The sequence below is a fragment of the Candoia aspera genome, chromosome 11 (assembly GCF_035149785.1).
Source record: "Candoia aspera isolate rCanAsp1 chromosome 11, rCanAsp1.hap2, whole genome shotgun sequence".
Classification (NCBI taxonomy): Eukaryota; Metazoa; Chordata; class Lepidosauria; order Squamata; family Boidae; genus Candoia; species Candoia aspera.
Window position 1 is genome coordinate 6,249,085 of NC_086163.1, and position 27,179 is coordinate 6,276,263.

The 27,179-nt window shown below is 44.0% G+C and overlaps 1 protein-coding gene across 1 annotated transcript in view; it reads left to right on the forward strand.

Annotated features, from left to right (window-relative positions):
• Positions 1–11,422: 11,422 nt before the first annotated feature.
• The window catches only part of SLC7A6 (solute carrier family 7 member 6), a 30,862-nt gene continuing 15,105 nt past the window's right edge, over positions 11,423–27,179 (forward strand). Inside the window, exons 1-3 of the mRNA XM_063312694.1 lie at positions 11,423–11,989; positions 16,897–17,022; positions 25,988–26,132. Coding sequence (XP_063168764.1) covers positions 11,461–11,989; positions 16,897–17,022; positions 25,988–26,132 — 800 coding nt within the window. The 5' untranslated portion in view covers positions 11,423–11,460. The remainder of the gene's footprint in view (positions 11,990–16,896; positions 17,023–25,987; positions 26,133–27,179) is intronic.

The following is a 27,179-nucleotide window of genomic DNA, read 5'->3' on the forward strand; positions in this document are numbered from 1 at the left end:
CTAGAACTAAGACTTTCAGTGAAGACACCATCATAAATTGTAACAAACAGGTGAACTGTTAACTACTATTATTTAGTATGGGGGAATTATTTATATTTAGTAGGAGGTTTAACTGCTATTATTACTACTAGACTTTGAGCAAGCTTAATTAAATCAGGCTATTCCTAGCGAAGAAGTTTCTGAACTTTGCTGGCTGTTTAATAGAAATTGGCAACTATATACAGTAGGAGGGTGTGTTTTTCTGGTCATCTTTATATGGCTAGGAAATAGAGTCAGTACTACTTGGTGTTGAGGTGGTGAAGATGTTAATAAATTCAACATAGTCTTGTTAAGACTGACAGTGAAGAACCCATGGGCTGTTGTTTTGTTTCATTGTGTTGCATATAAGTTAACTGTGTCCTTAATAAAATAGGCACTTTTTTACTGATACAAGTAATTTTATTTATGTATTATAAATAAATATTTGTCTGTTTCAGTTACTTAAAATGTAAATAGTAACAAAGTTTGAAATGCCAACTGGGTGAAAGGTAAAGAACAAAACATCCTTGAGGCAAGCTTATGACTACACACCTGTATCTATGCAATTTTCTTGGCAGTATGGAAGGGATTTCCATACTTCGATTTCCTGGTTTACCCTGTAACTCTGAACTTGCCCAGTCCTGCTTAGATTTCCAACCCAACTAAACTCAGCCAGGTACTGCTACCTGTTGAGACCTAGGTAGACCTCTTACTTTAATTAACTTGTGTTGTTGCTATAAACAGAAATATATTTCCCCTCCCAGACAGGTTATCACTCCGTAGAATTTATTGCATTTGTATTATTGTAGTAGTGTGTTGGATGTCTGGAATGCAGGAAAAACCAAGCTGGGTATTCATGGCCCAACTATTTAATGTAGAGTCCTTGGGGTTCTCTGAGCTTGGCTGTTTGCTTGCAGACGTTTCATGACCCAACTAGGGAACATCATCAGTGCGAGGGAGTGCGGGGTTTGCTCCCTCTTTATATCCAGTTGCTTGCCCTGCCTGTGCTGGTGGGGGTGTGATTTTCTCCTTGGTAGTTCCTTTATTTAATGTAGCCTGAAATGAATAGACATCGCAAAAAGGCTGCACCTGGTAGACAATGCTGTCAAATTGTAAAGGAACGTGCTTCGAATCAGTGAGATACAATTAAATAGGTTGTTCATTATGTTTTACTTGCTGCCTTTTGCTTATCCAGAACACAGCAACTGTAGGGATAAATTAATTTCTCTACTGTTGTTTTGTGCTTGCCTACTACTATGAGTGGGGGGACGCGGTGGCGCTGCGGGTTAAACCGCTGAGCTGCCGATTGGAAGGTTGGCGGTTCGAACCCGCGCGGTGGGGTGAGCTCCCGTTGTTAATCCCAGCTCCTGCTCACCTAGCAGTTCGAAAACATGCAAATGTGAGTAGATCAATAGGTACCGCTTCGGCGGGAAGGTAACGGCGTTCCGAGTCGTCATGCTGGCCACATGACCCGGAAGTGTCTATAACAACACCGGCTCTAAGGCTTAGAAACGGAGATGAGCACCGCCCCCTAGAGTCGGACACGACTGGACTTTACGTCGAGGGAAACCTTTACCTTTACCTACTACTATGAGTAAGTAGATGTTTTTCCTAAATGGGATGTATTGGCAATGACATTTGTTTTGCCCTGAGATGATTATGTCAGAATGAGTTACATAATTCATGGCTGTCCTTGAGATGCTAGTTGTGTGATGGTGTTCATAGGTTCTTTATGTCCTGTTAGTGTCTACTCTGATTAGCAATGGCTCTCCAAGTCCCTGGGTTAGAATTCTTGGAATTCATGAACTAAACATCTATGAATGGAACTAGTGTAGGAGTTAAACTCCAACTAGCAGTTTTCCTTTGAACTGCCGATCAGCTGTGGTCTTGGCCAGGATCCACAGCTTCAGAAAATAAGTCTGAGTGCTTTCTACATTAGCTGGATAATAATATCCACTCAATAACAACTCAAACAAGCTTTATTGATTGCAGAGTTGCAAGAAGAGGCAAGTACAGGTATGGATAGTCATACCTTGAAGCAAGCTTTTCCTTAACATAGAAGTTAGTCTACTAAGATTTACTGTCACTTAATGCAATTATACTTATTCTTCTAATAAAGAATGGTACTTATTCTTCTAGAACAGGAAAGCCCACAAGGACAGTAACACACCATGAATGGAAGGGTCAGACCCTGACTAATTGTCAGGCTCAGCCCAAGAATGACAAGGAATCAATCCAGCCAAACTTCAGTTCTTTATTTGCTCACACTGTATAGACAGAATCTTGCCAGACTCAAGCTACTCAACCTAAGGGGAAATAACCTGGGAAGGGTCTAAGGCGGGGCTACTCTGAACCTCTTAGTCTTCCCACGTTTGAGCTCTGGGCTGTGTTTTCTCTTATCTTGCCCTCCTCCTTGGAATGTGCTCCCTCCTTTCTGAGAACCAGCTACATTACTGTAATCCATCACACCAATGCCTAAAGGTTTTCTTATGCCAACTGAAAATCCTCCCAAATCCATGTACTTAACATACAGTATGTTCCAGAGAAAAAACATGCACTCTTAAGATCCATTCAACCAGTTGCCCTTCTTTCTCTGTTACATGTGACCATACTGTCATAAGGTATATGATCGGGTCAAGATTGATAATTGATCAGGTCAAGACTATGATCAGGTCAAGATATGATCAGGTCGAGATTAATAATGATAATTAACCTGTGCAAACCTGTTCCCCTTGACCAGTTCCCCCTTCCAGATGAACAAGGCACAATGATTCAAATGAGGAACCAGAGAGTTTCATTTCCATCTAGGTTTGCTGTAGTATGTTAGGAGAAAGGGGATTCACAAAACCCCGATAATATTCTAAAGATGCAGGTTAGAATATGAGATGATGAGAGAATAATGTGAAATAAAATGACAATGAGCATTATGATAAAGTAAAACTAGAAGCCTAATCTCATCAAGATAATTGACCTGATCAATTATCAATCTTGACCCGATCATATACCTTATGACAGTATGGTCACATGTAACAGAGAAGGAAGGGCAACTGATTGAATGGATCTTAAGAGTGCATGTTTTTTCTCTGGAACATACTGTATGATGTTAAGTACATGGATTTGGGAGGATTTTCAGTTGGCATAAGAAAACCTTTAGGCATTGGTGTGATGCATTACAGTAATGTAGCTGGTTCTCAGGAAGGAGGGAGCACATTCCAAGGCGGAGGGCAAGATAAGAGAAAACACAGCCAGTCTAAGAGGTTCAGAGTAGCCATGCCCTAGAGCCATGGGAAGTTGTAATAGAATGTGGGGAAGATCTTGGGAGACGGGGCAAAGAGATGCTGCCAAGGGAATGGTCAGATAGGAGGGAGCACAGTCCACAGCTGGATAGTGGGTGGGGCAAGAGGCTCAGAAGGGACCCTCCCTAGTTTCTTGGGCTGCAAAAGAGATGGGGGGGGGGAGAGAATTGTACTTTCAGACCTGCAAGATTCTGTCAATGTAGCTTTACAATAAAGTAGAATTAGTTCATCTGGTTGTGATTCTTATCTGCTTTACTCTGTGAGGCTGACAGAAGTATAGAAGGCCACAGGAAAGGATGGCATATCAGCTGGTCCCAAAGTTCAGCCAGCATATGAGTGATGACCACAAGAGCATGTGAGCATTGAACATGAAGCTTGTGTAGCTTAACTGTTTCATCTGTGGGTTAGCAGTCAGAAGAGCAATGCATCCCCCATTTTAAAAAATCTAAACCATTCTTGTAGATTGAATAGCCCAAGGAACAGAAAAAGGTAGATCTCAGACAACAAAAAATTGTGATTCTTTATTGGAACAAGAGGCATAGAACAAAAGGACTAGAAACATTAAGCCAAAAGAGGAACCAAGGAATCCACAAAAAGAATTGGTTTCAGGCTAAGTCAAAGCTCCAGATAAAAAGCTGGAAGATAAAAGCAATACAAAGCTAGGATCAAAGTTACTGGTGTGTCTCCACTAAATCTGTGACAGCAATACCTGAAGTGGAGTCAGCAATTTTTTCATAAAATAAGGTTAGGTATGAAGCAAACAAACATATTCATATTAATTAGCAAGTGGGTCATGGGTTTCTAAGGATATTCCATCCTTAGGGGTCTTCTATAAACCAGGAGATTCAAGCACCAGGGGTCTTCTATAAACAACGCATGACTTCTGCCACGGACCCATGGCCTTTCCTCAAACCTGGAGATTGAGCAGGCACCTACAAATCCTCAACTTCCCAGTACCATCATTTTAAATCAAGCCCTTGATTTCAATCCTTACAGGAAGGTACAGATAAACATACACCAGGTACTAGCTTACTTGTCCATGGATATTAATTAGCTACGACACATTAGGGATGTTTTGTTTTTTATTTCTTGGTGAGATTGAACATATCAGCAGAGCTGCAGTGAGCAGCTCTTTCTCTGTACTAGCTGAGTTCACCCATTGTACAAAGTCATAATGAGATTTCCTTGGTTTGGCTTTAGTGAGCCAATCAGTTGCAGGGTTGTTGGTGTGAACCCAGCTGATCTCGCCTTCATTCACAAATGGTGGCTTTCAACTCGCTTAGCCTGATGGGAGAACCTACCCTGTATACATCATAAGTAAGCTTGGTTCCTGACATCAAGCAAATGTCTGTGTAGAGGTAGTGTAATGATTGCCTAAACCCAAATACTCAGTCTCACAAGCTCGGGCTTAAAGATAACTGATTTATTAAAGGAATAGTATGCAAATACAGAGAAAGCTGAGAATGAGCAAAAGCGCGCCAAATACAAACTTAAAAGCCTTGCTTGTGGGCAGGTCCCGCCCCTTCGCCCGTCAGGACGCTCCCCCTCCCAGGTGCTGAATGCCGTTAGACGCGCCTGGGAACGTAACCTTGAACAGGAGCGCAAACCCAAACATGCATTCCAAGTCCTCAAAACAAGGGAGTGCAACAGAATGGAAAAACCCCGGGTGAAGAGATACGGAACAGAGACTGACATGTGAAACGTTACAATGTTAACCAGACATTAGAATGAGAACATGACATATTGCCCCCCCAAAAGAAATCAGGGAGCCGGTTTGTCAGGATAGGCAGAGTGAAATTGGGCTACGAGACGAGGAGAATGCACGTCTGGAGCAGCAACCCATTCAGGATGAGGGAAATGTTTCCAGCGAACGAGGTATTGTAGAGTAGAGCGCTGGCGTCTGGAATCGAGAATAGATGCCACCTCGAAGTGCTGCTGGTTGTCTATCATGAGAGGAGGTGGAGGAGTGGGTTGCGGATGCCAACGGTCCGATGACAGGCAGGGTTTGAGTAAGCTACAATGGAAAACAGGATGTAAACGTTTAAGGTTGTGAGGTAAGTCAAGTTTAAACGTAACAGGGTTGAGCTGAGCAACAATTGGAAAAGGACCGACAAATTTAGGACCAAGTTTTTTAGAGGGTTGTGGGGACTTGATAAATTTAGTTGATAAGTAAACTTTATCCCCGACTGCAAAGGATGGTTCTGGGGAACGCTTGGCATCAGCATGGCGTTTATAGGTAGCTTGGGCGTGGTGGAGAGCGAGTAGAATATTAGACCATGAGTCTTTGAGAGAGTCTGCCCAGCCAGCGAGGGTGGCTGGGAGTGGTTGAGGATGAGGAAGTTCAGGAATAGGAACAAAGTCACGTCCAAAAACTGTTTTAAAGGGAACTTGACCAGTGGTTTGATGAATGGAATTGTTGTAAGCGACCTCAGCAAATGGGAGTAGATCGACCCAGTTGTCTTGTTGGTAGTTAACAAAAGCTCTGAGGTATTGTTCTAATGTAGAATTAACCGCCTCTGTAGATCCGTCCGTTTCCGGATGCCAAGCAGTAGAAAGTGATTGTTTCGTACCCAAAAGTTTTAAAAATGCCCGCCAAAATTGTGACGTAAATTGTGTGCCTCTGTCACTCACCAAACGGGCGGGGATACCGTGGAGGCGGTACACGTGGATGAGGAAGAGGCGTGCCAGCTGTTGTGCGGTGGGGATAGAAGCGCATGGGATAAAGTGGGCTTGTTTGGAGAAAAAGTCTTTGACGACCCAAATGACAGTTTTTCGTTGACTAGGGGGTAGATCAACGATAAAATCCATGGAGATATCTTGCCAAGGGACAGACGGAGTGGCCACGGGTTGAAGGAGACCCTGGGGCTTGCCCGGTTTGCGCTTTATCGCCGCACATACAGGGCACGCAGTGACATATTCCTTTAAGTCTTTGAGTAAAGTGGGCCACCAGAATTGGCGGCGAACGAGGTGCAAAGTTTTCACGTAGCCAAAATGCCCCGCTAGTTTGTCATCGTGGCAGCGCTGGAGTATGGTTTTTCGCATTGCTTCGGGTACATAGAGACGATCGTTGCGCCAGGCAAGATCATCGGTGAAAGTTAACATGTGTCTGTTGGTTTGTAACCAAGTATCTGTTTTAAGGTGGGAGAGCAACTGTTGTTGCAAATCGGAGGGAATTGACAAGGGAGGCGAGCCGCTGGAAGGCGGAGCGGCTGGAGGCGGAGTCGATTGTGCTCGGGTCTGGCTGCGAGTCACCGCTGCCAGACTTAATTGTTTGTCAGTCCAGACGGTGCCTTGGACCGTTGGCCCTGGGCCAGCATCTTGGGGTCTACGTGAGAGTGCATCAGCCAAAAAGTTTTTCTTGCCTGGTATAAATTTAAGAGTGAAGTCAAAGCGGCTGAAGAACTCAGCCCAGCGCAGCTGTTTTGGACTGAGTTTTCGGCTGGTGCTTAGAGCTTCCAGGTTTTTATGGTCAGTCCAGACCTCAAAAGGGTTGGAAGTACCTTCCAATAGGTGTCGCCATGTCTCTAAAGCCATTTTTACCGCAAAAGCCTCCTTTTCCCAAACGTGCCATCGTCTCTCTGTTTCAGTGAATTTGCGAGAGAGGTAGGCACAGGGTTTTAAATCGCCAGATTGGTCAGATTGTAACAAGATTGCGCCTATGGAAAAATCAGAAGCATCGACTTGTACCACGAAGGGTTTAGAGGGGTTTGGATGCTGTAAAATTGGTTCTGTGGTAAAAAGTTGTTTGAGCGTTTCAAACGCTTGCTGACAGGCTGGAGTCCATTTAAGGAGCGCGCCTGGGTTCTTCGAACGTCGCGTATCCCCCTGTCCTTTGGTTTTTAACAGTTCCGTAAGGGGGAGGGCGATTTCTGCAAAATTTTGGGCGAATGCCCGATAGAAATTAGAGAATCCAAGGAAACTTTGTAATTGTCTCCTGGTACGAGGAGGCTCCCATGCCACTATAGCTTCTACTTTTGCAGGGTCCATTTCAATGCCCTGAGCTGAAATTCGGTAACCTAGGTAATCAATTTGCGACTGATGAAACGCACATTTTGACAGTTTTGCGTACAACTGTGCTTTTTTCAATTTAGCCAATACTTGACGCACCAAGTGGATATGTTCTGACATGGTTTCAGTATAAATCAATACATCATCCAAATATACCAGTACCCCTTTAAATAGGTGGTCATGCAAGACCTCATTGATTAACTGCATAAAAACCCCGGGTGCCCCAGATAAACCAAAAGGTAAGACTTTATATTGGAAAGCCCCAAGAGGACAGTTAAATGCTGTTTTCCACTCATCCCCTTTCCTTATGCGAATGCGAAAATAAGCTTCTCTCAAATCCAGTTTTGAGAAGATTTTGCCTCTGGCCAGATGTGATAACATATCTTTGATCAGGGGCAAAGGATATTTATTTAATATTGAGACCGCATTGAGCCCACGGAAATCGGTACAGAGTCTTAATGACCCATCCTTTTTTGGCCGAAATAGGACAGGAGCTCCTACCGGGGAATTTGCCGGCTCAATGAAACCCCTAGCCAGGTTTTTGTCAATGAACTCCCTTAGCGTGGTAAGCTCTTTGGGAGACATGGGGTATATTTTTGGGTGAGGCAATTTTACATTTGGTAAAAACTCAATGGCACAGTCCGTTTTTCGGTGGGGTGGCAAGCGATCCGCTTCTTTTTCCCCAAATACTTCAGCAAAATCCTGATACTGATTGGGTAGTCCTTCAAGAGGGTGAAGCGTTTGCACAGTGGTATACGCTACCCCCCCACCCTCCATGTCCTCCAGTAAGTCCTTTTCGGGTACTTTGTAAAATCCATCTGCAAACGTTACAGTTCTATGGAGCCAGTTGATGAAAGGGTTTTGTTGCACAAACCAAGGCATTCCCAGGATTACCAGAGGGCCCCCCACTGGAGCTACCACAAATGGCAGCTTTTCTTGATGGGAGCCCATCTGCAAAGCGACCAGTCCCGTGGAAAGATTGACTGGTTTCCCTCCCGCCATAGTTCCATCCAACTGGGTGAAAATCATGGGTCTTGCCAAAGGGAACGTGGGCAGTTCGAGAGCTGCTACCACGTCAGGGTGCATTAAGGAACGGGAGCAACCCGAGTCTAGCATAGCCCATACTTCCACAGTTTTGGTTTTTGAGCTCAGTTTAACTTTAACAGTCAGTGTGGGGAAGTTTCCACTCACCGAATCATGGTTACGCCCGGTTTCTTCCACCTGCCCTAGGGCGCCCTTCAGGGCAGGTGGTAGGCTTTTCCCGCCGGCTGCTCGAATTGCAACTCTTCCTCCTCTTCTCCGAAGGATAGGTCGGGGGGGTCCAGTTCTGCGAGGGCCGCCTTCAGTTTTCGCGGTGGAGCAGGAGCAGGCATCTTTACCGTGGGTTTCGTCTGTCGTTCCTCAGGACGGCGTCTCGGGCACGACGTGGCTCGATGCCCGTCTTTCCCACATCTGAGGCACTGACCCTTGGAGAACCGTTGCTCCCTCTCCTCTTCCCAGGTTTTCGGTTTGGGGCGGCTGGCAAGTCCAGATGTGCGCGCTCCTCTAGCAAGACGTGTTTGTCTAAGCTCTTTGGTATGGGCGTAGGTTCGTAGGGCATTTTCTGCGCTTCCCGCCAACTGAATCCACCCATATAACGTTTTGGGATCGTCTCTGCCTAGCGCCCATCGAAGGATTTCGGGTTCTAGCCCCTGCTTGAACAATTCGATGATTGTTGGCTCAGACCAGTCTTCCACTTTTCCTGCTAAAGCTTTAAACTCCAACGCATATTTAGCAACTGAGAGGGACCCTTGGTAGAGTTTGCGCAGGTCATTTTTGGCCGTTTCTTGGGCTAGGGGGTCTTCGAAATGCTCCTTGAGTGCCCACAAAAATTCATCGAAGTCCTCTAACTCAGTTGCCTCAGCTTGGCATAGTTGCACATACCAATCCGCTGCCCTTCCTCTCAGCTTGTTGGCAATGAAATTGACCTTGCCATGTTCAGACTGAAAGTTCCGACCCCAATCTTCTATATAATGCTTGGCATTCGTAATAAAGAAGGAGAGCGTTGCGGGATCCCCATCAAACTTCACTCCAAATGGTGGGAAGGTTCTTACCGGCTCAGCTGGCTGTGGCGGTGCCGCGAATGACAGCGTACGCCGAGCCCCCACAAGTGGTCGATCCCTAGGGGGTCTTGCCTCTCGCTCTCCCCTTTGATGGGTTGATCGAGTCTTACTTCTCCCCCGGGTCGACAGGGTGCTGTGCCTGGGGTACTGTGACGGCTCTTCCTCCCAATCCTCCGGGGTGGGCTCTGCCACTCTGGGCTGATCCTCTCTGGGTAGATCCTTGAGGATCGTCACTATTAAATCCATTTTATCTTCCAATGCCCTCATACGGGCCGGAGTGACCGGCTCCTCCGGGGGTTGGTTGGTTATCACCACCTTCGGTGACAAGGGGACTTCGTGCTCCCAGGCCAATTGGGGAGACCCCCTCCCCGTGGTTCTTTCCATAACAGATCTCTGTTCACTCCTGAGACTCTCCTGTATGGATGTCAGCAGCTCGTCCAATTGGGTATCTCGCAACTCCCGACGTGCTGCTCTTTGCGCTCTCGAGGTTAGCGCTGGCCGGCTTTTGGCCACCTCCCGCTCCTCTTCGCCTCCCTCACATACGCGAAGTTGAGGTTCGGTCATCGCTGGCGTTCCCTCTTATCCAAGGATTGGATGGGGCCAGCGGAAAATGGAAAAAATGATTCTCAGCTTTATGTAATGATTGCCTAAACCCAAATACTCAGTCTCACAAGCTCGGGCTTAAAGATAACTGATTTATTAAAGGAATAGTATGCAAATACAGAGAAAGCTGAGAATGAGCAAAAGCGCGCCAAATACAAACTTAAAAGCCTTGCTTGTGGGCAGGTCCCGCCCCTTCGCCCGTCAGGACGCTCCCCCTCCCAGGTGCTGAATGCCGTTAGACGCGCCTGGGAACGTAACCTTGAACAGGAGCGCAAACCCAAACATGCATTCCAAGTCCTCAAAACAAGGGAGTGCAACAGAATGGAAAAACCCCGGGTGAAGAGATACGGAACAGAGACTGACATGTGAAACGTTACAATGTTAACCAGACATTAGAATGAGAACATGACAGGTAGCCTTTGTAGATGCCATTGTTCATACACTTCCATGACAATCAGGTAGCTCAGAATGTTCTACACCAGTGTTTCACAACCTTGACAACTTTAAGATATGTGGACTTCAACTCCCAGAATTCCTCTGATTCCTTGCTGGCTGGGGGGGAATTCTGGGAGTTGAAGTCCACCCAGCTTAAACTTGCCAAGGTTGAGAAACGCTGGATTAGAGGGATACTAGTTTTCATAAAAGGTAAAGGTAAAGGCTTCCCTTGACATTAAGTCCAGTTGTGTCTGACTCTAGGGGGCGGTGCTCATCTCCGTTTCAAAGCCAAAGAGCCGGCGTTTGTCCGAAGACACTTCTGTGGTCATGTGGCCAGCTGTTACCTGCCCACCGAAGCGGTGCCTATTAATCTACTCACATTGGCATGTTTTCGAACTGCTAGGTTGGCAGTTTTCATATGATGGTTTAAATGTAAGGAAAGGAACAAAAGGGAATATACATTTTATTGTGGTGCATTAACTCTTGTAACTGTTCAGGGAGTCTTCACATCAAACCTTGCATCAATTTTCAGAGAGTCTAAAAGCTACACAAATGTGGAAAGAGCCTTAAAACTGCACAGTTTACTTAAGATTTCTCTCCAGGTAACAAGATTTCTCTCCAGGTAACAAACCATTTCAATAGATCTATTCCTGGATTAAAGTTAATGCTAAATACACGAGTGGGATCTGGCCAGTGAGCTCTGATTTAAACGCATGTTAAATAACCTTCCCTTTGATTTCCCACTTATAGTGTAGAACAGTGTGGCTGGGGAATTCTGGGAGCTGAAGTCCACACAGCTTAAACTTGCCAAGGTTGAGAAACACGACTCTAATCAACACTTCACTGGGATACTCAGCCAGTGTTTTAGTCACATGTCAGATGAATTTCACCTTTCGTGTTAGGAACCTGTACGTCTAAAAGATAACTCCTTAATCCTGTTTTCTCTTTGACTTTAGTTTGGCTTCAGTGTTGACAGTGGGCACCTTGTGGATGTCACCATGGAGAAGAGGGAGAACTGTCCACCTCTGAATTCACTGAATGAGTATCAGCCCATTGCGACAGCTGATAAAATTGATCGGAGCAGCGATGCCCAAAGGAATGGGGGAAACGAAGGAGCTATGCAGCTGAAAAAAGAGATCTCTCTTCTTAACGGGATCTGCCTTATAGTAGGAAACATGATTGGGTCCGGTATATTTGTTTCTCCCAAGGGAGTACTTAACTACTGTACGTCCTATGGATTATCACTAGTAATCTGGGCCATTGGGGGGATGTTTTCCGTGATCGGAGCGCTCTGCTACGCTGAACTCGGCACCACGATCACCAAGTCAGGAGCCAGTTACGCATATATCTTAGAGGCCTTTGGAGGCTTCATTGCCTTTATACGCCTGTGGACATCGCTGTTGATCATTGAGCCAACCAGCCAGGCTATCATCGCAATAACTTTTGCCAACTATATAGTGCAGCCAGTCTTCCCTTCTTGCCAGCCTCCATACATTGCTTGTCGTCTTATTGCTGCTGCTTGTATATGTGAGTATTTTACACAGGTCGTTAGGCCTGAATTTGCTTCCATCATGGCTGGGGGGAAAAGGAGGATTGGAACTGGACATCCTGTGCTGTGGTCTGGCGTGCCCTAAAAAAAAAAAAAAAGATTCACTTAGGGCAAGTTAGCCAGTGGAGAAGCAGGGCTCATGGTGGTCCTCAACCCTCTGGAGCAGCCTTTCTCAACGTTTTGACCCTGGAGGAACCCTTGAAATATTTTTCAGGCCTCGGGGAACCCCTGCCCATCCAGGCTCAAATATAGGCCAGAGGTCGCAAGATTATTATATTTGTTTCCTGTGTAGGCCTGTATGCATTAACAGTGTTCTTAAACTAAAAATAAAGAATGAAGCTGACTCTTTAATGTGAAGTTGCCTGAATTTGAAATAATTTTTTAAATAAATCGTGATCTCCTGGGGAACCCCTAGTGACTTCTCGTGGAACCTGAGGGTTCCACGGGACCCTCGTTGAGAAACCCTGCTCTGGAGTAAGTTATCTTAAAGTCACCCAGTGAACTTCCACGATTGATGGTGGACTTGAACCTGGGTCTTCCCAGCGCTTGTCCAACGCCTTTAACCACCACACTGCATTGCCTCTCCAATATTTGGCTGTTATGGCTTGAAAAGACTTGTTTTTAAATTATTCTTACATGTTTTTCTGGACAAGCATGCGCACAAATAGCTTTCTCCACAGTGTGAATATGATTTATGGCTTAATAAACCATTTTGGAGCACAGAAGATAAATTGGCACTCTGGATGTTTTGGACAGTCCCTCCTTCATGTTCTTTCCACTTCCCATGCATTCTTGGAAAAAGATGCAGGCAGCTTAAGGGATGGCAGGCTGGTGTTACAGTCATGCGGTTGCACGCTCCAAAGCTTCTTTTCAAGATTAAAAAAATAAAGCACCATAAAGCCCTAGCCAAGAGTCCATCTTCTTATGTTACAAACTTGACTGAGTGCAGGATAATCAGAAGAAGTCCTAGGGTGTATATCCAGACTGATAAGATTCATCTGGTGGCTACTCAAAGGGAGGTCTTTCTCAGTGAATTTCCTCCACTCTTCAGTGGTCTCCCGCAGGAATCTGAAGTGCCTCAAATCTTGTAGGCATCTGTTAACAAATATTTCTGCTCGTCCAGGTCTTCCCTATGAAAATGTTCAGTGAATGGTTCTTGGTTTGCTTTTCATCTCTCCCCCCCAACCCATGAATGGGTCTTTACATTGTTTTAATTTGTTGTTTTCATGATTGCATTATAATAGCTGTTGTAATTGTTTTTATCAAGCACATTGCAATTCAACACTATACGAAGTAGTATAGGAATGTATTGAATAAAGTGGTGTTTCCCGGTAGGGACAAAATGAGTTGGAGACTTAACCATTTGTTGAGGGGAAAAGCTTTCTTACTATTGAGGCAAGAGATCTACTCCTCATACATGGGCACAGTAATATGCCAGAGTATTAATCATCCTGGGTGGATACAGTGTGGGTGTGTAAATAACTTTTCTTTCAGGGTAATAAGTGATCTCCGAAGCTTGGGTTGCAGCTGAAGTGGATGCAGACTTGCATAACAGCCGTCAAATACCCTTGGAGGCTACTGAGGAGAAGGGATTTCATCACACACTTGTTTACGGAGTGGTTTCATAAGTTATTTGTGTTCTCGCAAGATACTCCCTATGAGTTGACTTTGGTTGGTTGAATTGCTGTAGGCTAAAAGAAACAGCCTGTGCTTTAAAGAAGGGTAATAGTTAAGTAGCTTTGGAAAACGTTACTAAGCTTGAGCGCCCTTTGAAACTCTTATGGTCCAACAGCTGCAAAGCAACCTGGAGGATGGTGTAATCTGAAGGCCGCACCGGAGTGAGCCTACTTCTGTCACTTAACTTTCACCCAGTTCATTGGTCAACTGGGAAAATGGTGGGCACGAGATTTTTTATTATTATTTTATTGCTATTTGGATTGCCTAAAACTTTTTTTTAAAGTGGAGGCTGATCCTTGTATTCATACTTTAAAATTAAACAACAGCCCTCCAGTAGGTTATGGGACGCGGTGGCGCTGCGGGTTAAACCGCTGAGCTGTCGAGCGGCGGGGTGAGCTCCCGCTGCTCGTCCCAGCTTCTGCACACCAAGCAGTTCGAAAACATGCAAATGTGAGTAGATTAATTGGTACCGCTTCGGCGGGAAGGTAACGGCATTCCGTGAGTCATGCTGGCCACATGACCCGGAAGTGTCCTATGGATAACGCCGGCTCCAAGGCTTTGAAACGGAGATGAGCACCGCCCCCTAGAGTCGGACACGACTGGACTTTACGTCAAGGGAAACCTTTACCTTTACCTACCAGTAGGTTGGTGACAGGCAAGGCTGTATAATACAGGTAGTCCTCACTTAATGACCATTCATTTAACGGTCCCAAGTTACAATGGCCTTGGAAAAAGTACTTTACACTTGCTCACACTTATGACCATCACAAGCCATCGCACCACCCTCACAGTCACACGATTGGAGTTTGGGCACTTGGCAGCTGGCTCGCATTTATGACCAGTTGCCGTGCCCTGCGGTTATGTGATTGCGATTTGTGGCCTTTTTTGCCGGTTCCAGCAAAAAGCATCCATTGGGGAAGCTGGATTTGCTTAATGACTGTGATGATTCACTTAACAACCTATGAGTCACTTAACGGCCACCTTAACATTGGTTGTAAAATCGGGTTCAGTCATGTGGCAACTCACTTAATGACTGCACAGCTTAACCAGTTTTCTGGTCCCTATTGTGATCATTAAATGAGGACTACCTGTACACCAGTTTTTTTCTCCTAACAGCACTTGCACCATTTCTTAATTCTAGTAACGCAGTTAAACGAATACACAGAGAATTTGCCAATGCTCGCAGCACACAGCTTTACTCTCTTCCTGTGTATGGATTGCCATCGCAGTCTGCTAATCCTGTGACAAGTGTTTTAAGGGGAAAGTGCTTGTTCATTATGTTATTAATGGAGGAAAATGGGAGGAGGAATGTGGAATATGGATGCTATAACCTTAACTAATTCCATCATGAAAGAACAACAGGATTTTATTCTGTCTTGCTCTTGGGAACAAAGCAGTATAAGAGTGATGGGGTGCAAAGCATGGATACCAGATTATTTTTCTCCTCTCACCACCCTATTTTTCATTTGTGTGTGAAAATATCAATTTGTTTTTATTAATATTAGTACTAGGTAGAAATGACATTATTTTATGCGTGGTTTTGTGTAAGGAACATTCTTTTCCATCATTAAACCTCTGCTCCTTAGTCAGAAATAATCAGATGCTGTGATAACAGGTGGGGAGATCCTCTGCATTGGATCATTGTCATTTTCATTCTTTTTCCTTTTAATTCGTTTCCCTTTGTGGACTAGATTGCTCTAATCATAATTCTCTGTGATATCCAAGCTGAGTGAGCAAACTGTGATTACTGCTTGCTAACTTTCATAATCTCAAATGGATTTGCAAATCGTGATTGGAACTCATTTTAACTGTCTTTTGCCTGAATATACATCACAGTGTGATTAGAGCAGTTTCTCAACCTTAGCAACTTTAAGATGTGTGGACTTCAACTCCCAGAATCCCCTAGCCAGCATGCTGGCTAGGGAATTCTGGGAATTGAAGTCCATCTGTCTTAAAGTTGCTAAGGTTGAGAAACACCGAATTAGAGCATAAGGGAATTCTTGGAAGGCAGAAGAGAAAGCCAGGGATATTTAGAAGGAGCCTGGGAGCACTTTTCCCAACTAACAAATTTTATAAAAAGGCATGAGTTTTTACAAGCTACAGACCCCTTCATCAGATGCATTAATTTGTTAGTCAGAAAAGATGGTCCCAGACTCCTTCTGATTTTTGGCTACCGTAGACTAACACAGCTGTCCTATAATGCCAGGAATGTTCCTGATTCTCCATACTGTTTTTCAGGTCCAGACCTCAAAAGAAACCAGAACATGGTTTGTTTGATTTTGGCCTAGTGTGATGTATGAACCTACTCATCGTACTAACTGAATCATGGTTTATTGCTGATGGATGTGAAACAGGCTACTATGACTACTTAGCAACCTGTATCTTAATATGTAAATCCAGCCTATTTTTTTGATTTAACCACCACAGACGTTTATAACAAAGTTTTTTGAGAGAAAAAGAATATTTTTTAGTCTAATGGACTGTACAGCTGAGCACCCTTTGGTAAAGCTTACAGTATCACTCTGTGGTTATGTATTATTTCTGTAGAGTTGGTTTAACAGACAAGGTACCGTTTAGTGGAAGGTTTCGCTATCAGTGAGACCAACTTTTTAAAAAACAAATGACCATGCTTTTTGAAGTGTGCCATGCGTATAATTGTAACTATACTTTCAAAAGCATCCTAGAGTTAAGGAAACATATCAGGAAGGAATAATTCCAGTTAACATGATGCAGAAGTATGTTGGAACTAACTTTATCTTTTTCCTGTTCGTCAGATACGATAATTTTCTTTAAAATCAAAACACTCCAGCTGTTTTTGTTGCCAAGTGACAGATCTGAAGTGGCATTTCCTATGTTCAACAAAAGCGCGTCAGTTAAAAAAAGAATGTTTTTGTTAATTTAAAAGATGGGGATTGCAAATGACAGTCTGAAAATGAACAATATTTTCATGGTTTCGGTGCAGTTGCCCTAAAGTTTACTTGATGAAGTCCTCCCTGTTTTGCCACGGAGGTGTTAAAGAGCAAGCAAATTGGTTGTGTGCCCCTTTTAAACATTGTGGCTCTCCTTAACCCGACCTGCTGAGCTTGTTTACTAATATGGCATTGTGACTATTAACTCTGGCATGGAAGAGGATTTCAAGCCAGTGCTTGCTTTAAAACAACCACCACCACCTTCTAATGCCCTCCCTGCTTCTCTTTTTGTCTTGTAGGTCTTCTAACGTTTATAAATTGTGCCTATGTTAAATGGGGAACAAGGGTGCAGAATGCATTCACCTGTGCCAAAGTCATTGCTCTTATTGCCATCATCGTAACAGGAATTGTTAAACTATGCCAGGGTAAGATTAACAGCTGAATATATAGAGGTTTGTATTGATTGTATTGTATTGAGAGCCAGATTGGTGTAGCGGCTAAGGCACCAGGCTAGAACCCGGCAGAACGTGAGTTCTAGTCCTGCCTTGGGCACGAAGCCAGCTGGGTGACCTTGGGCCAGTCCCCCTCTCTCAGCCCTGGAAAGGAGGAGGCAAGGGCCAACCACTTCCAAACTCTGAAGCAACTCATCAGTGTAGCCATCAGGAGTCAAGACTAAAATAAGAGAACTAGTTTGGTATAGTGGTTAAGGCACCAGGCTAGAACCCGGCAGAACGTGAGTTCTAGTCCTGCCTTGGGCACGAAGCCGGCTGGGTGACCTTGGGCCAGTCCCCCTCTCTCAGCCCTGGAAAGGAGGAGGCAAGGGCCAACCACTTCCAAACTCTGAAGCAACTCATCAGTGTAGCCATCAGGAGTCAAGACTAAAATAAGAGAACTAGTTTGGTATAGTGGTTAAGGCATCAGGCTAGAACCCGGCAGAACGTGAGTTCTAGTCCTGCCTTGGGCACGAAGCCAGCTGGGTGACCTTGGGCCAGTCCCCCTCTCTCAACCCTGGAAAGGAGGAGGCAAGGGCCAACCACTTCCAAACTCTGAAGCAACTCATCAGTGTAGCCATCAGGAGTCAAGACTAAAATAAGAGAACTAGTTTGGTATAGTGGTTAAGGCATCAGGCTAGAACCCGGCAGAACGTGAGTTCTAGTCCTGCCTTGGGCACGAAGCCGGCTGGGTGACCTTGGGCCAGTCCCCCTCTCTCAGCCCTGGAAAGGAGGAGGCAAGGGCCAACCACTTCCAAACTCTGAAGCAACTCATCAGTGTAGCCATCAGGAGTCAAGACTAAAATAAGAGAACTAGTTTGGTATAGTGGTTAAGGCATCAGGCTAGAACCCGGCAGAACGTGAGTTCTAGTCCTGCCTTGGGCACGGTGACCTTGGGCCAGTCCCCCTCTCTCAACCCTGGAAAGGAGGAGGCAAGGGCCAACCACTTCCAAACTCTGAAGCAACTCATCAGTGTAGCCATCAGGAGTCAAGACTAAAATAAGAGAACTAGTTTGGTATAGTGGTTAAGGCACCAGGCTAGAACCCGGCAGAACGTGAGTTCTAGTCCTGCCTTGGGCACGAAGCCGGCTGGGTGACCTTGGGCCAGTCCCCCTCTCTCAGCCCTGGAAAGGAGGAGGCAAGGGCCAACCACTTCCACACTCTGAAGCAACTCATCAGTGTAGCCATCAGGAGTCAAGACTAAAATAAGAGAACTAGTTTGGTATAGTGGTTAAGGCATCAGGCTAGAACCCGGCAGAACGTGAGTTCTAGTCCTGCCTTGGGCACGAAGCCGGCTGGGTGACCTTGGGCCAGTCCCTCTCTCTCAGCCCTGGAAAGGAGGAGGCAAGGACCAACCACTTCCAAACTCTGAAGCAACTCATCAGTGTAGCCATCAGGAGTCAAGACTAAAATAAGAGAACTAGTTTGGTATAGTGGTTAAGGCATCAGGCTAGAACCCGGCAGAACGTGAGTTCTAGTCCTGCCTTGGGCACGAAGCCGGCTGGGTGACCTTGGGCCAGTCCCTCCCTCTCAGCCCTGGAAAGGAGGAGGCAAGGACCAACCACTTCCAAACTCTGAAGCAACTCATTAGTGTAGCCATCAGGAGTCAAGACTAAAATAAGAGAACTAGTTTGGTATAGTGGTTAAGGCATCAGGCTAGAAACCAGGAGACCATGAATTCTAGTCCCATTGTAGGCATGAAGCCAGCTGGGTGACCTTGGGCCAGTCCCTCTCTCTCAGCCCTAGGGAGAAGAAGGCCAGGGCAAACCACTTCCAAAAACCCTTGCCAAGAAAACTGCAGGGACTAGTCCAGGCAGTCACCAGGAGTCAACACTGACTCAAAGGCACAAAGAAATAAAAATTGATCAGCAAAGCCATACATTGTCGAAGCACCATTTGGTTTATTTTTGATCAGAAGGTGTAATACTTGTTGGTCTCCTCAGCAGCTAGGCTGATCTAAGGGGGTAGAAGGTATGTTAAAGAGCTCCTTAATGTGAACAATTTCTGTTTATGAAAAGTCTTTCATCTTAATGGGAAGGTATGAAAGAGAAATTGTGAAATAAGTTAAGCTGGAAGTGGAGGTTTAGCAGTATTTTCAATGGATTTAACAGAGAAAAAGGTTCTGGCTGTGCTCCAGCATTAATCAGTTTAGCAATGCATGGATTTATGCTACACCCAACAAATATTTTATGAACACTCACTATTTATATGTACTTAGCACTATAACCCCTTCCATAATTCACTTCCTTCTTACCCCTTCTAAACATTTTTGTAGTTGTGTGTATACTGTTCTTTTGGGAAAATACTTCCAGCATCTGGTGAAAGGAACCGTAATCCACAAAAGCTTATTCCATAGTAATTTGGTTAACCTTTAAAATAATACAACTTTTTTCCCCCTGCAGCAGACATGAAAGACCACCCTTTTGGAAATGTAGTACGTTAACAACCTAACTTGAATCTGTGAACAAGCTATATGTGGTTGCTAACTTCTTGATGTATATGTTTAAACATACACCTGTGAAAATTGTAATCTGAGCTGAAATTTTCAAGGAGAAAAGGGGAAATAAGGGACCCCTTCCCTTTGCTGGTGCTTGCAAAAGTTTCATCCTGCCAAACAGCTGTTCTTCCCCATTTCCTAATAAAAAGGAAGAGACAGGGAAGTCCAATGATGAAGATGCTGAGCTAGAAGTGGGGACCTCTGTTCTCGCTGCTTTGAAGGCTGTGGGCCAGTTCCTCCCTCTCGGTCTGAGACCCTTTGGGGTGAAGATCGTAGATTAGGAATGGAGGGACCCAGGTTATTATCCTCCCTCAGTCACAGAAGCCAGCTGGTGACCTTGAGACTGTCATTCCCTCTCAGCCCTAATCAGTGCCAGACTCCCTGACAAGCTGGCTGATAAACAAAGCCCCTTGTTGCATCATGCTTTGAGGTAAGAACTAGGTGAATGCCATGGAAAAATCAGTAGACCCCACAACTAGGTAGGATAAACACTAAGAAGAACAACAATGTCATTTTGTTTATCAATATCCCAGGCCCCTTTAATCATAGGCATTAACCGGGCAAAACCCTGTTTAGCACCAGCAAGGAAGTCCACCGTGAGTTTTGGGATCTTTTAGTTATATTGGGTACTTAATTTGCATAGTTAACAACCTGGAGTGGTGCTTGGTTTGTATAGCAGTTGCTCAGTTAAGAAGAAAAAAGGATGATTCATCTCTGCGATTCTGTGAGGTATGAATTACGTGTTTTCTTTAGAAGGGTTGCACGTTCCTTGAAAACCCCAAAATTCAGTGTGGATATTCAAAGCAATGCTCTGGTTTTATCTTCCTTGCTATAGAGCAGCCTTTCTCAACTTTTTGACCCTGGAGGAACCCTTGAAATGTTTTTCAGGTCTGGGGGAACCCCTGCACATTCAGACTCAAATATGGGCCAGAAGTTCCAAAATTATTACATTTGTTGTACGGGTAGGCCTGTAGATATGCATTAACAGTGTTCTTAATCAAAAATAAAGAATGAAACTTACCTCTTTCATGTGAAGTTGCCTGAATTTGAAATAACTTTTTAAATAAATTGTGATCTCCCAGGGAAGCCCTCGTGACCCCTTGCAGAACCCGAGGGTGCCACGGAACCCTGGTGGAGAAACCCTGACCTAGAATCTTAACTCTGAGTGACCCAGTTTGAGATCATTTATTTTCTGCTGGGAATATTTCGGGACTACAGCTATGTATATATACAACTGTAGCATCGTTTTCTAGCCTTTGTTAACATCTCTAACATTTTGAGTTTCAGCCTAATCGATCTTGAGGGCTGGGACAAATTTAGGTTAGAACAAAATCTAGAACAGACACACGCATGCCTACACTTGTGTCTCGATGGGCATTGTCTTACCAGTTTCGTTGGAATAGTAAGATGTTTAAACCACTACTCATAATTAGGAATGGTTTTTTAAATATCTAATTAAAGATGTAAGTTTTGTTGTTGTTAATTTAAACATGCAGGCGTATGTCACCGTAAAAGTGGTTTATCGTGCTTCAAAGGATTCCAATTAGCAGTGACATCTTGCTATCTAATTCCTTTCTAGTGAAGAGTGCACTCCCGATGCACTGTTTTATGTGTTCTGGATTTGTGTAGGAACTTTTATTGCTCGAATCTGAATGAACCTTGATCACCCCCACAAAATTAAAAACCAAGCACAAGTCCATTGAAATTCCAGCAGAACCTAGTCATTGCTATAACTTAAACAACTTATTTATCTTCAGAATGTTAACTCTTCATTAACGCTTTGCAGATCAATACTTGCAGATTAGACTATTGTTCTAAAAATGGCATAATACTATGCAGCTTCCCTCTTATGTCTCCTTTCACCAAACTGTGACAGTGTGAGAATATCAAGGTTAAAGAATTAGAAGGAAGTTGAAAAGAAAAGGGGGAGGAAAAAAAGAAACGAGTAGCAATTCCCAGAAGAGTTGATTTCAGTTGCTGCTCCTTCAGCTAGGATCAAACATTAATGGGTATACACAGAGTGAAGTGCTACAACTCAAATAATTATCCCCAAAATGAAATCAATTCTGATCCACAGCTGGAATTCACTACACGTGGTCCTCACTTAACAACCATTTGTTTAGCGATGGTTCGGACTTACAACTGTGTTGAAAAAAACCCACTTACAACTGGTTCTCATACTTATGCCTGTTGCAGGGTCCCTGCAGTCACGATCACAATTTGGGCACTTGGCAACCGGTTCGCATTTATGACCATTGCAGTGTCCCGTGGTCACGTGATTGCCATTTTCACCCTTCCTGGCTGGCTTCTGGCAATCAAAATCAATGGGGAACCGAGTGGTTTGCTTAATAACCACATGGTTTGCTTAATGCCCACAGTGATTCACTTAATGACTACCACAAAAGTTGTAAAATCAGGTCAGATTTGCTTTGCAGATCTGCTTCACTTAATAACCAAAATTTTGGTCCCAATTGTGGTTGTTAAGTGAGGACTACCTGTAGATCCCAGCTTGTTATATAATCCCCAGATTTCCAACCTGGATTTCTTAAAAGATTGGGGGGTCCTCCTTTGGCATTTTGCCAACAGCAGAGGAAGGATGCTGCCATGAAAGAGGAAGGCAAAATGGAGCCAGCCCTTTCTTCTACTTAGACTGATTCTCAGAGTCTGATTTTGGGGGGCTTCACATGTAACTGGACTGACGGATCTGTTTCCTTCAGGTTTGTGAATTTTGTAATAAAACCCTAACTTCTACATGGCTTTTCAAATCTTGTAGAGTGACGTATGGGTTTATTTAAATTGTTCTGAGCTTTAGACCTGAGCTAAACATGATCTCCCCCCCTCAAAAAAAAAAAAATCCTAAGCAGTTATGGTGCAATATAGATTATGTTGTGTTCAAAGTTCTCTTCAATGGGTATTCAGCTGAGAGAGAGCGAGAGCGAGCATGTTAGTAAACCTCGTCTAGTTAATACAGTATGTAGTTTGGTCCTGAAATGTGTAGTGTACTTAAATTATATTATTGTTTGAACATAAGTTTGGCCTGTGAGCCAGCAATGGGAATGACCTTAAAAAGCTGTTTTGGTGACCTTTGTATGCAGATTGCTGACAAGGTTGCTTGTATTTTAAAGCCAAGATTTAAACCTTCCCTTCCCTTTAGCCATACTTGTGTTTTTCCTTTGTTATTTGTCTATTGTTCAGTTTTGGCCACCTGGCCTTGCTGATCTGTTTTCCTTATGAGCTACAATATCTGAGCTATTGTAGGTTTATCATGATACGCACTTTAAAAACAATTATTCCTGTTTGGTTTGGAAATTTCAATCTTACAGTGGGATGAGAAAATAGGAAGTCTGCATTTCCATTGTGCTGAAAACGCATTTATACCTTCAGCATATTCTTTCTTCATCAGCTGGGCCTATGCAGTCTCAAGCATTATTGTAATGTAATGTATCCCTTGCGATATTATGTTTGTTTTTGACATCCTTGTAACTCAGCCATCTCTGTTGTAACTAGCCATCATCCATCACCCTGATTTTCATGAGGAGGTAAGATGGTGAAACCGATTATGGGCCTGATTTGTACTGATCATTTTAAATATTGCAGAGAGTTCTAGGTAAACTCCTGTGAAGCAACTTTGCAGTTTGTTTTCTAAGTCATCCTGAATAAAAACAGTTAACTGCTGGTTTTAATAATTGTTTTCATTTAATCTATCTACTGTCTAAAAAAATACAACTTGGAAAATGGTTTGTGTACTGAGAAATGGAGAGTGGACGTACCTTAGTAAAATGTCTCTTCTTTCAGTATGTCTGTGATTAGATTTACAGCTTTAACATCAATCCAACGTCCCTCCTTTGTTTAACATCCAGCTGGATGAAGTTGCAGGAGAAGTTTTAACTCACTATTGTATGGTGTTTTGATTGATTCTAATAAATGTGTTTCCCAACTATGCATTCGGCATTTTGCCTCATTCAGCACCACCTACAGATGCAAGAAAGGTAATGCTTCTCCGCATCATCAGCCCGTCCCACCCGATCATGCAGGGAGGGCATGCTGTGGACCCCGTCGATAAGAGAATTCCATCTGTAAAACTACATTTTACAATAGGCAGAAAACAGGCGGGAAAAGCAACAGCTGACCAGGGAACCTGCCGGTTGAAATATAACAAACCTAGAGGGCACCAAGTGGGAGAAAATGCTTTAGGCAGCGGTCTTTCCCCTCACCCTTACTGCCCCATTTCTCCCCCACAGTTCCAGTCTAGACAGCAAGTGCCTTAGAGCAGAGACCAATCCCCCAGCAAATTGTTTTCAGTTTTCTTATTAAAGGCATAGTACGAATGAGCACAACGCAGAAAGCGTCTCTGAGCTTGGTTAGTCCTTCACGATATTCTGTCCCCCAGAAACTCCGATGGCCCCACAGTACCTTTGTGCTCCACTCCTGTGTGCCATAAGATTCTTTGAGTAGACAATGGCAGCTGAATTCCTGAGCTGATCTTTATACCAATACTGCACTAAGGAAATTAAATAAAGCTTTTCTAGCAAAGCAAGTTAAGCCAAAGCAATTGGAAATAGCCATGAGGTCACCTGGATCCTGCAGTAGGAATTTTGTTAAGTCTCTTCTAGTCTGTAACACAATGTTTTAAATGCCAAACACACTTGGATGGTTAGAAGAACAAAGGGGGGGATATGGAATTCAAAATATTACATCGATTTTTGGAGCAGAGAATTCTGAAAAATATTACCCTTGATCATGCAGAGAAGGCATGCTACGGACCCCGTCGATAAGAGAATTCCATCTGGCAGGGTCCAGGAGGGGGGCCTTCTCTGCAGTAGCACCCGCCCTCTGGAACATCTTGCCCCCGGAGGTGAGATTAGCCCCATCGCTCCTGGCCTTCCGGAGGAAGTTGAAGACCTGGCTCTGCCACCGGGCTTGGGGCAGGGAGGAGAATCGCCATACTTGGGGCTGGCTAGTGCCTTGAAGTGCCCCTCCTATGCAAGGACTGAAGGAGACCACAGCCATCTGGATTTTATTAGATGGGGTAGTTGAGAAATTGTTTTAGAGGGATTTTACTGGAATTTTATTATATATTTATTGTTTTATATTGTAAACTGCCCAGAGTCCCTCAGGTTGGAGGAGATGGGCAGTGACAAATTTGATAAATAAATAATAAATAATTTTTTAAAAAATGGTCGCTCTAGTAACGGACCAATTGATCTGGCTGGAGTAGCTTCAAAATTATGTCCTAGTGGCTGAGACGAAATAAGAAAATAAGACTAAACCTTGATGTCTACCTGTACTTTTGAAACCATTTTTTCCTCCTTTTGGGGGAGGTGGGCGGTAATAAAAATTTGATTAATAAATAAATAAATAAAATGGTGTCTGTTGGGTGGTTTAATTTGTGTTTGGTCTAAATTAGTGCTTTTCTCAACCTTGGCAACTTTAAGATGTGTGGACTTCAACTCCCAGAATTCCCAGCCAGCACTGGGAGTTGAAGTCCACCCATCTTAAAGTTGCCAGGGTTGAGAAAAACACTGATCTAGATTATCCAGTACAGACCCTAAATAAGGAAGTTAGTGTTGTTTTCTCATAGATCTTTGAAACTGTCTGAATGAGTAGATATCTACAATCCTAAGACTGATAGTGACATTTATGACATTGAATCCAAAATCCCCTGCTCTAGATTAAAGCCAAGATGATTTTTTTCCACATTCCAAAAAGAAGGATGTGACTTTGCACCCGCCCCCACTTTTTTTCTTAAATGGGTGCTTTAAAATGGGCATGTGGAATTTCCTGGAATTGCCGGAAGCAGAGATGTCTCTGAGTTGGAAGTTTTATGGAATCTAGCTTCTATAGCGGTGGCGCTGCGGGTTAAACCGCTGAGCTGTCGATCGGAAGGTCGGCGGTTCGAAACCGCGCGGCGGGGTGAGCTCCCGTTGTTAATCCCAGCTCCTGCTCACCTAGCAGTTCGAAAACATGCAAATGTGAGTAGATCAATAGGTACCGCTTCGGCAGGAAGGTAACGGCGTTCCGAGTCGTCATGACAGCCACATGACCCGGAAGTGTCTATGACAATGCCGGCTCCAAGGCTTAGAAACGGAGATGAGCACCGCCCCCTAGAGTCGGACTCGACTGGACTTTACGTCAAGGGAAACCTTTACCTTTACCTAGCTTCTATAGCAATCAGCGTTGCTGCTGATTGTAAATACTTATATAATATGGAATCTTGCCAGATTTCTGGTGGGATTACCAAAGTTTGTCCGATCAGGAATTTTGTGGGATTATTGCGTCGTATTATGGTATGGGTGTCAGAGGTTCTGTATGGTTGAAATTTTGCTTATTACGTGTTCCTCAGAACTTCATTTTGTACACTGTGACGTTGCATTTATTTCTCTGTTCTTCTTTTATATCCAGGATACTCAGAAAACTTTCAGGACAGTTTTGAGGGGTCATCTTGGAACCTTGGGGGCATTTCTCTCGCACTTTATTCTGCCCTGTTCTCGTACTCAGGTTGGGACACTCTCAATTTTGTAACTGAAGAAATAAAAAATCCAGAAAGGTAGGAGCCGTTTGGAGCTTTTATTTATGTATTTATGTATTTATGTATGTATTTATTTATTTATTTAAAAGTGGTTAGAGACCCTCGCAAAGTCTTCGGCTGATGAGGAATCTGATTCCAGAAATCAAGGAAATAGCTTGCATTAATGTTAGCATCTTTGAACCCTGCAGATATAAAGGACACAATGGTGAAGTTGAAGAGGTTTGTTAAGGACAATCTGGCTTGCTGTAGGAAAAGGAATGTAGCATGCTGCTTGCCTAATTGATACAGTTCAGCATATCTGCTTTTCATGGCTTAAATCTCCATAATACAGCAGTGTTGAGCTGTAAATGTTTTGTGCAGTTTGACTTAAAAATGGCAGGGTGGGATAGAGTCCCCCAGTACTGTACGTGTTTGTCCTGGCTAAGCAAAGACCACACCGAGACGAGGAGAAAGTCTCTAGTGTTTTATTTACTGCTATTGTAGACAGCAAATCCTACCAAACTGAAGAAGTGTGGGAAAACCCAGACAGATAAACCCCAAAACTCAAGGCCGGTCTGTTCTGGGTTTCTTTGAATGACAGCTCAAAGTCTCTAAACTACACATGCGTTTTCCCCCCTGGATAGTGGCCTCCTCCTGCTCACCATCTGTACTCATGACAGTGTTATCCTGTAGATGAATGTTTCTTGACCCTGGCAACTTTAAGCGGCATGGACTTCAACTCCATACTGGCAAATCCCCAATGCTGGCTGGGGAATTCTGGGAGTTGAAGTCCATACTGCTTAAAGTTGCCAAGGCTGAGAAACACTGCTGTAGATACTCCAAACAAGCCTTTTTAGTTAATTGCTCTTATAGATAGCATTAGGGTGTGCAAATATTATTTCCCATGTATCACTTTCTTGTATATTCCTACTAGCTGTTCTGTTTATTATTTTTTTTAACCCACATATGTAATAACATTAAACAAAGAAGGGTAAAATAGCTACACTGTGCGTTTGGACTGATAACACCAAGAGCCGCTGGTCGGAAAGTATTCTTTGTGGAAAGAAAGCAGGGGGAAGAGATGAG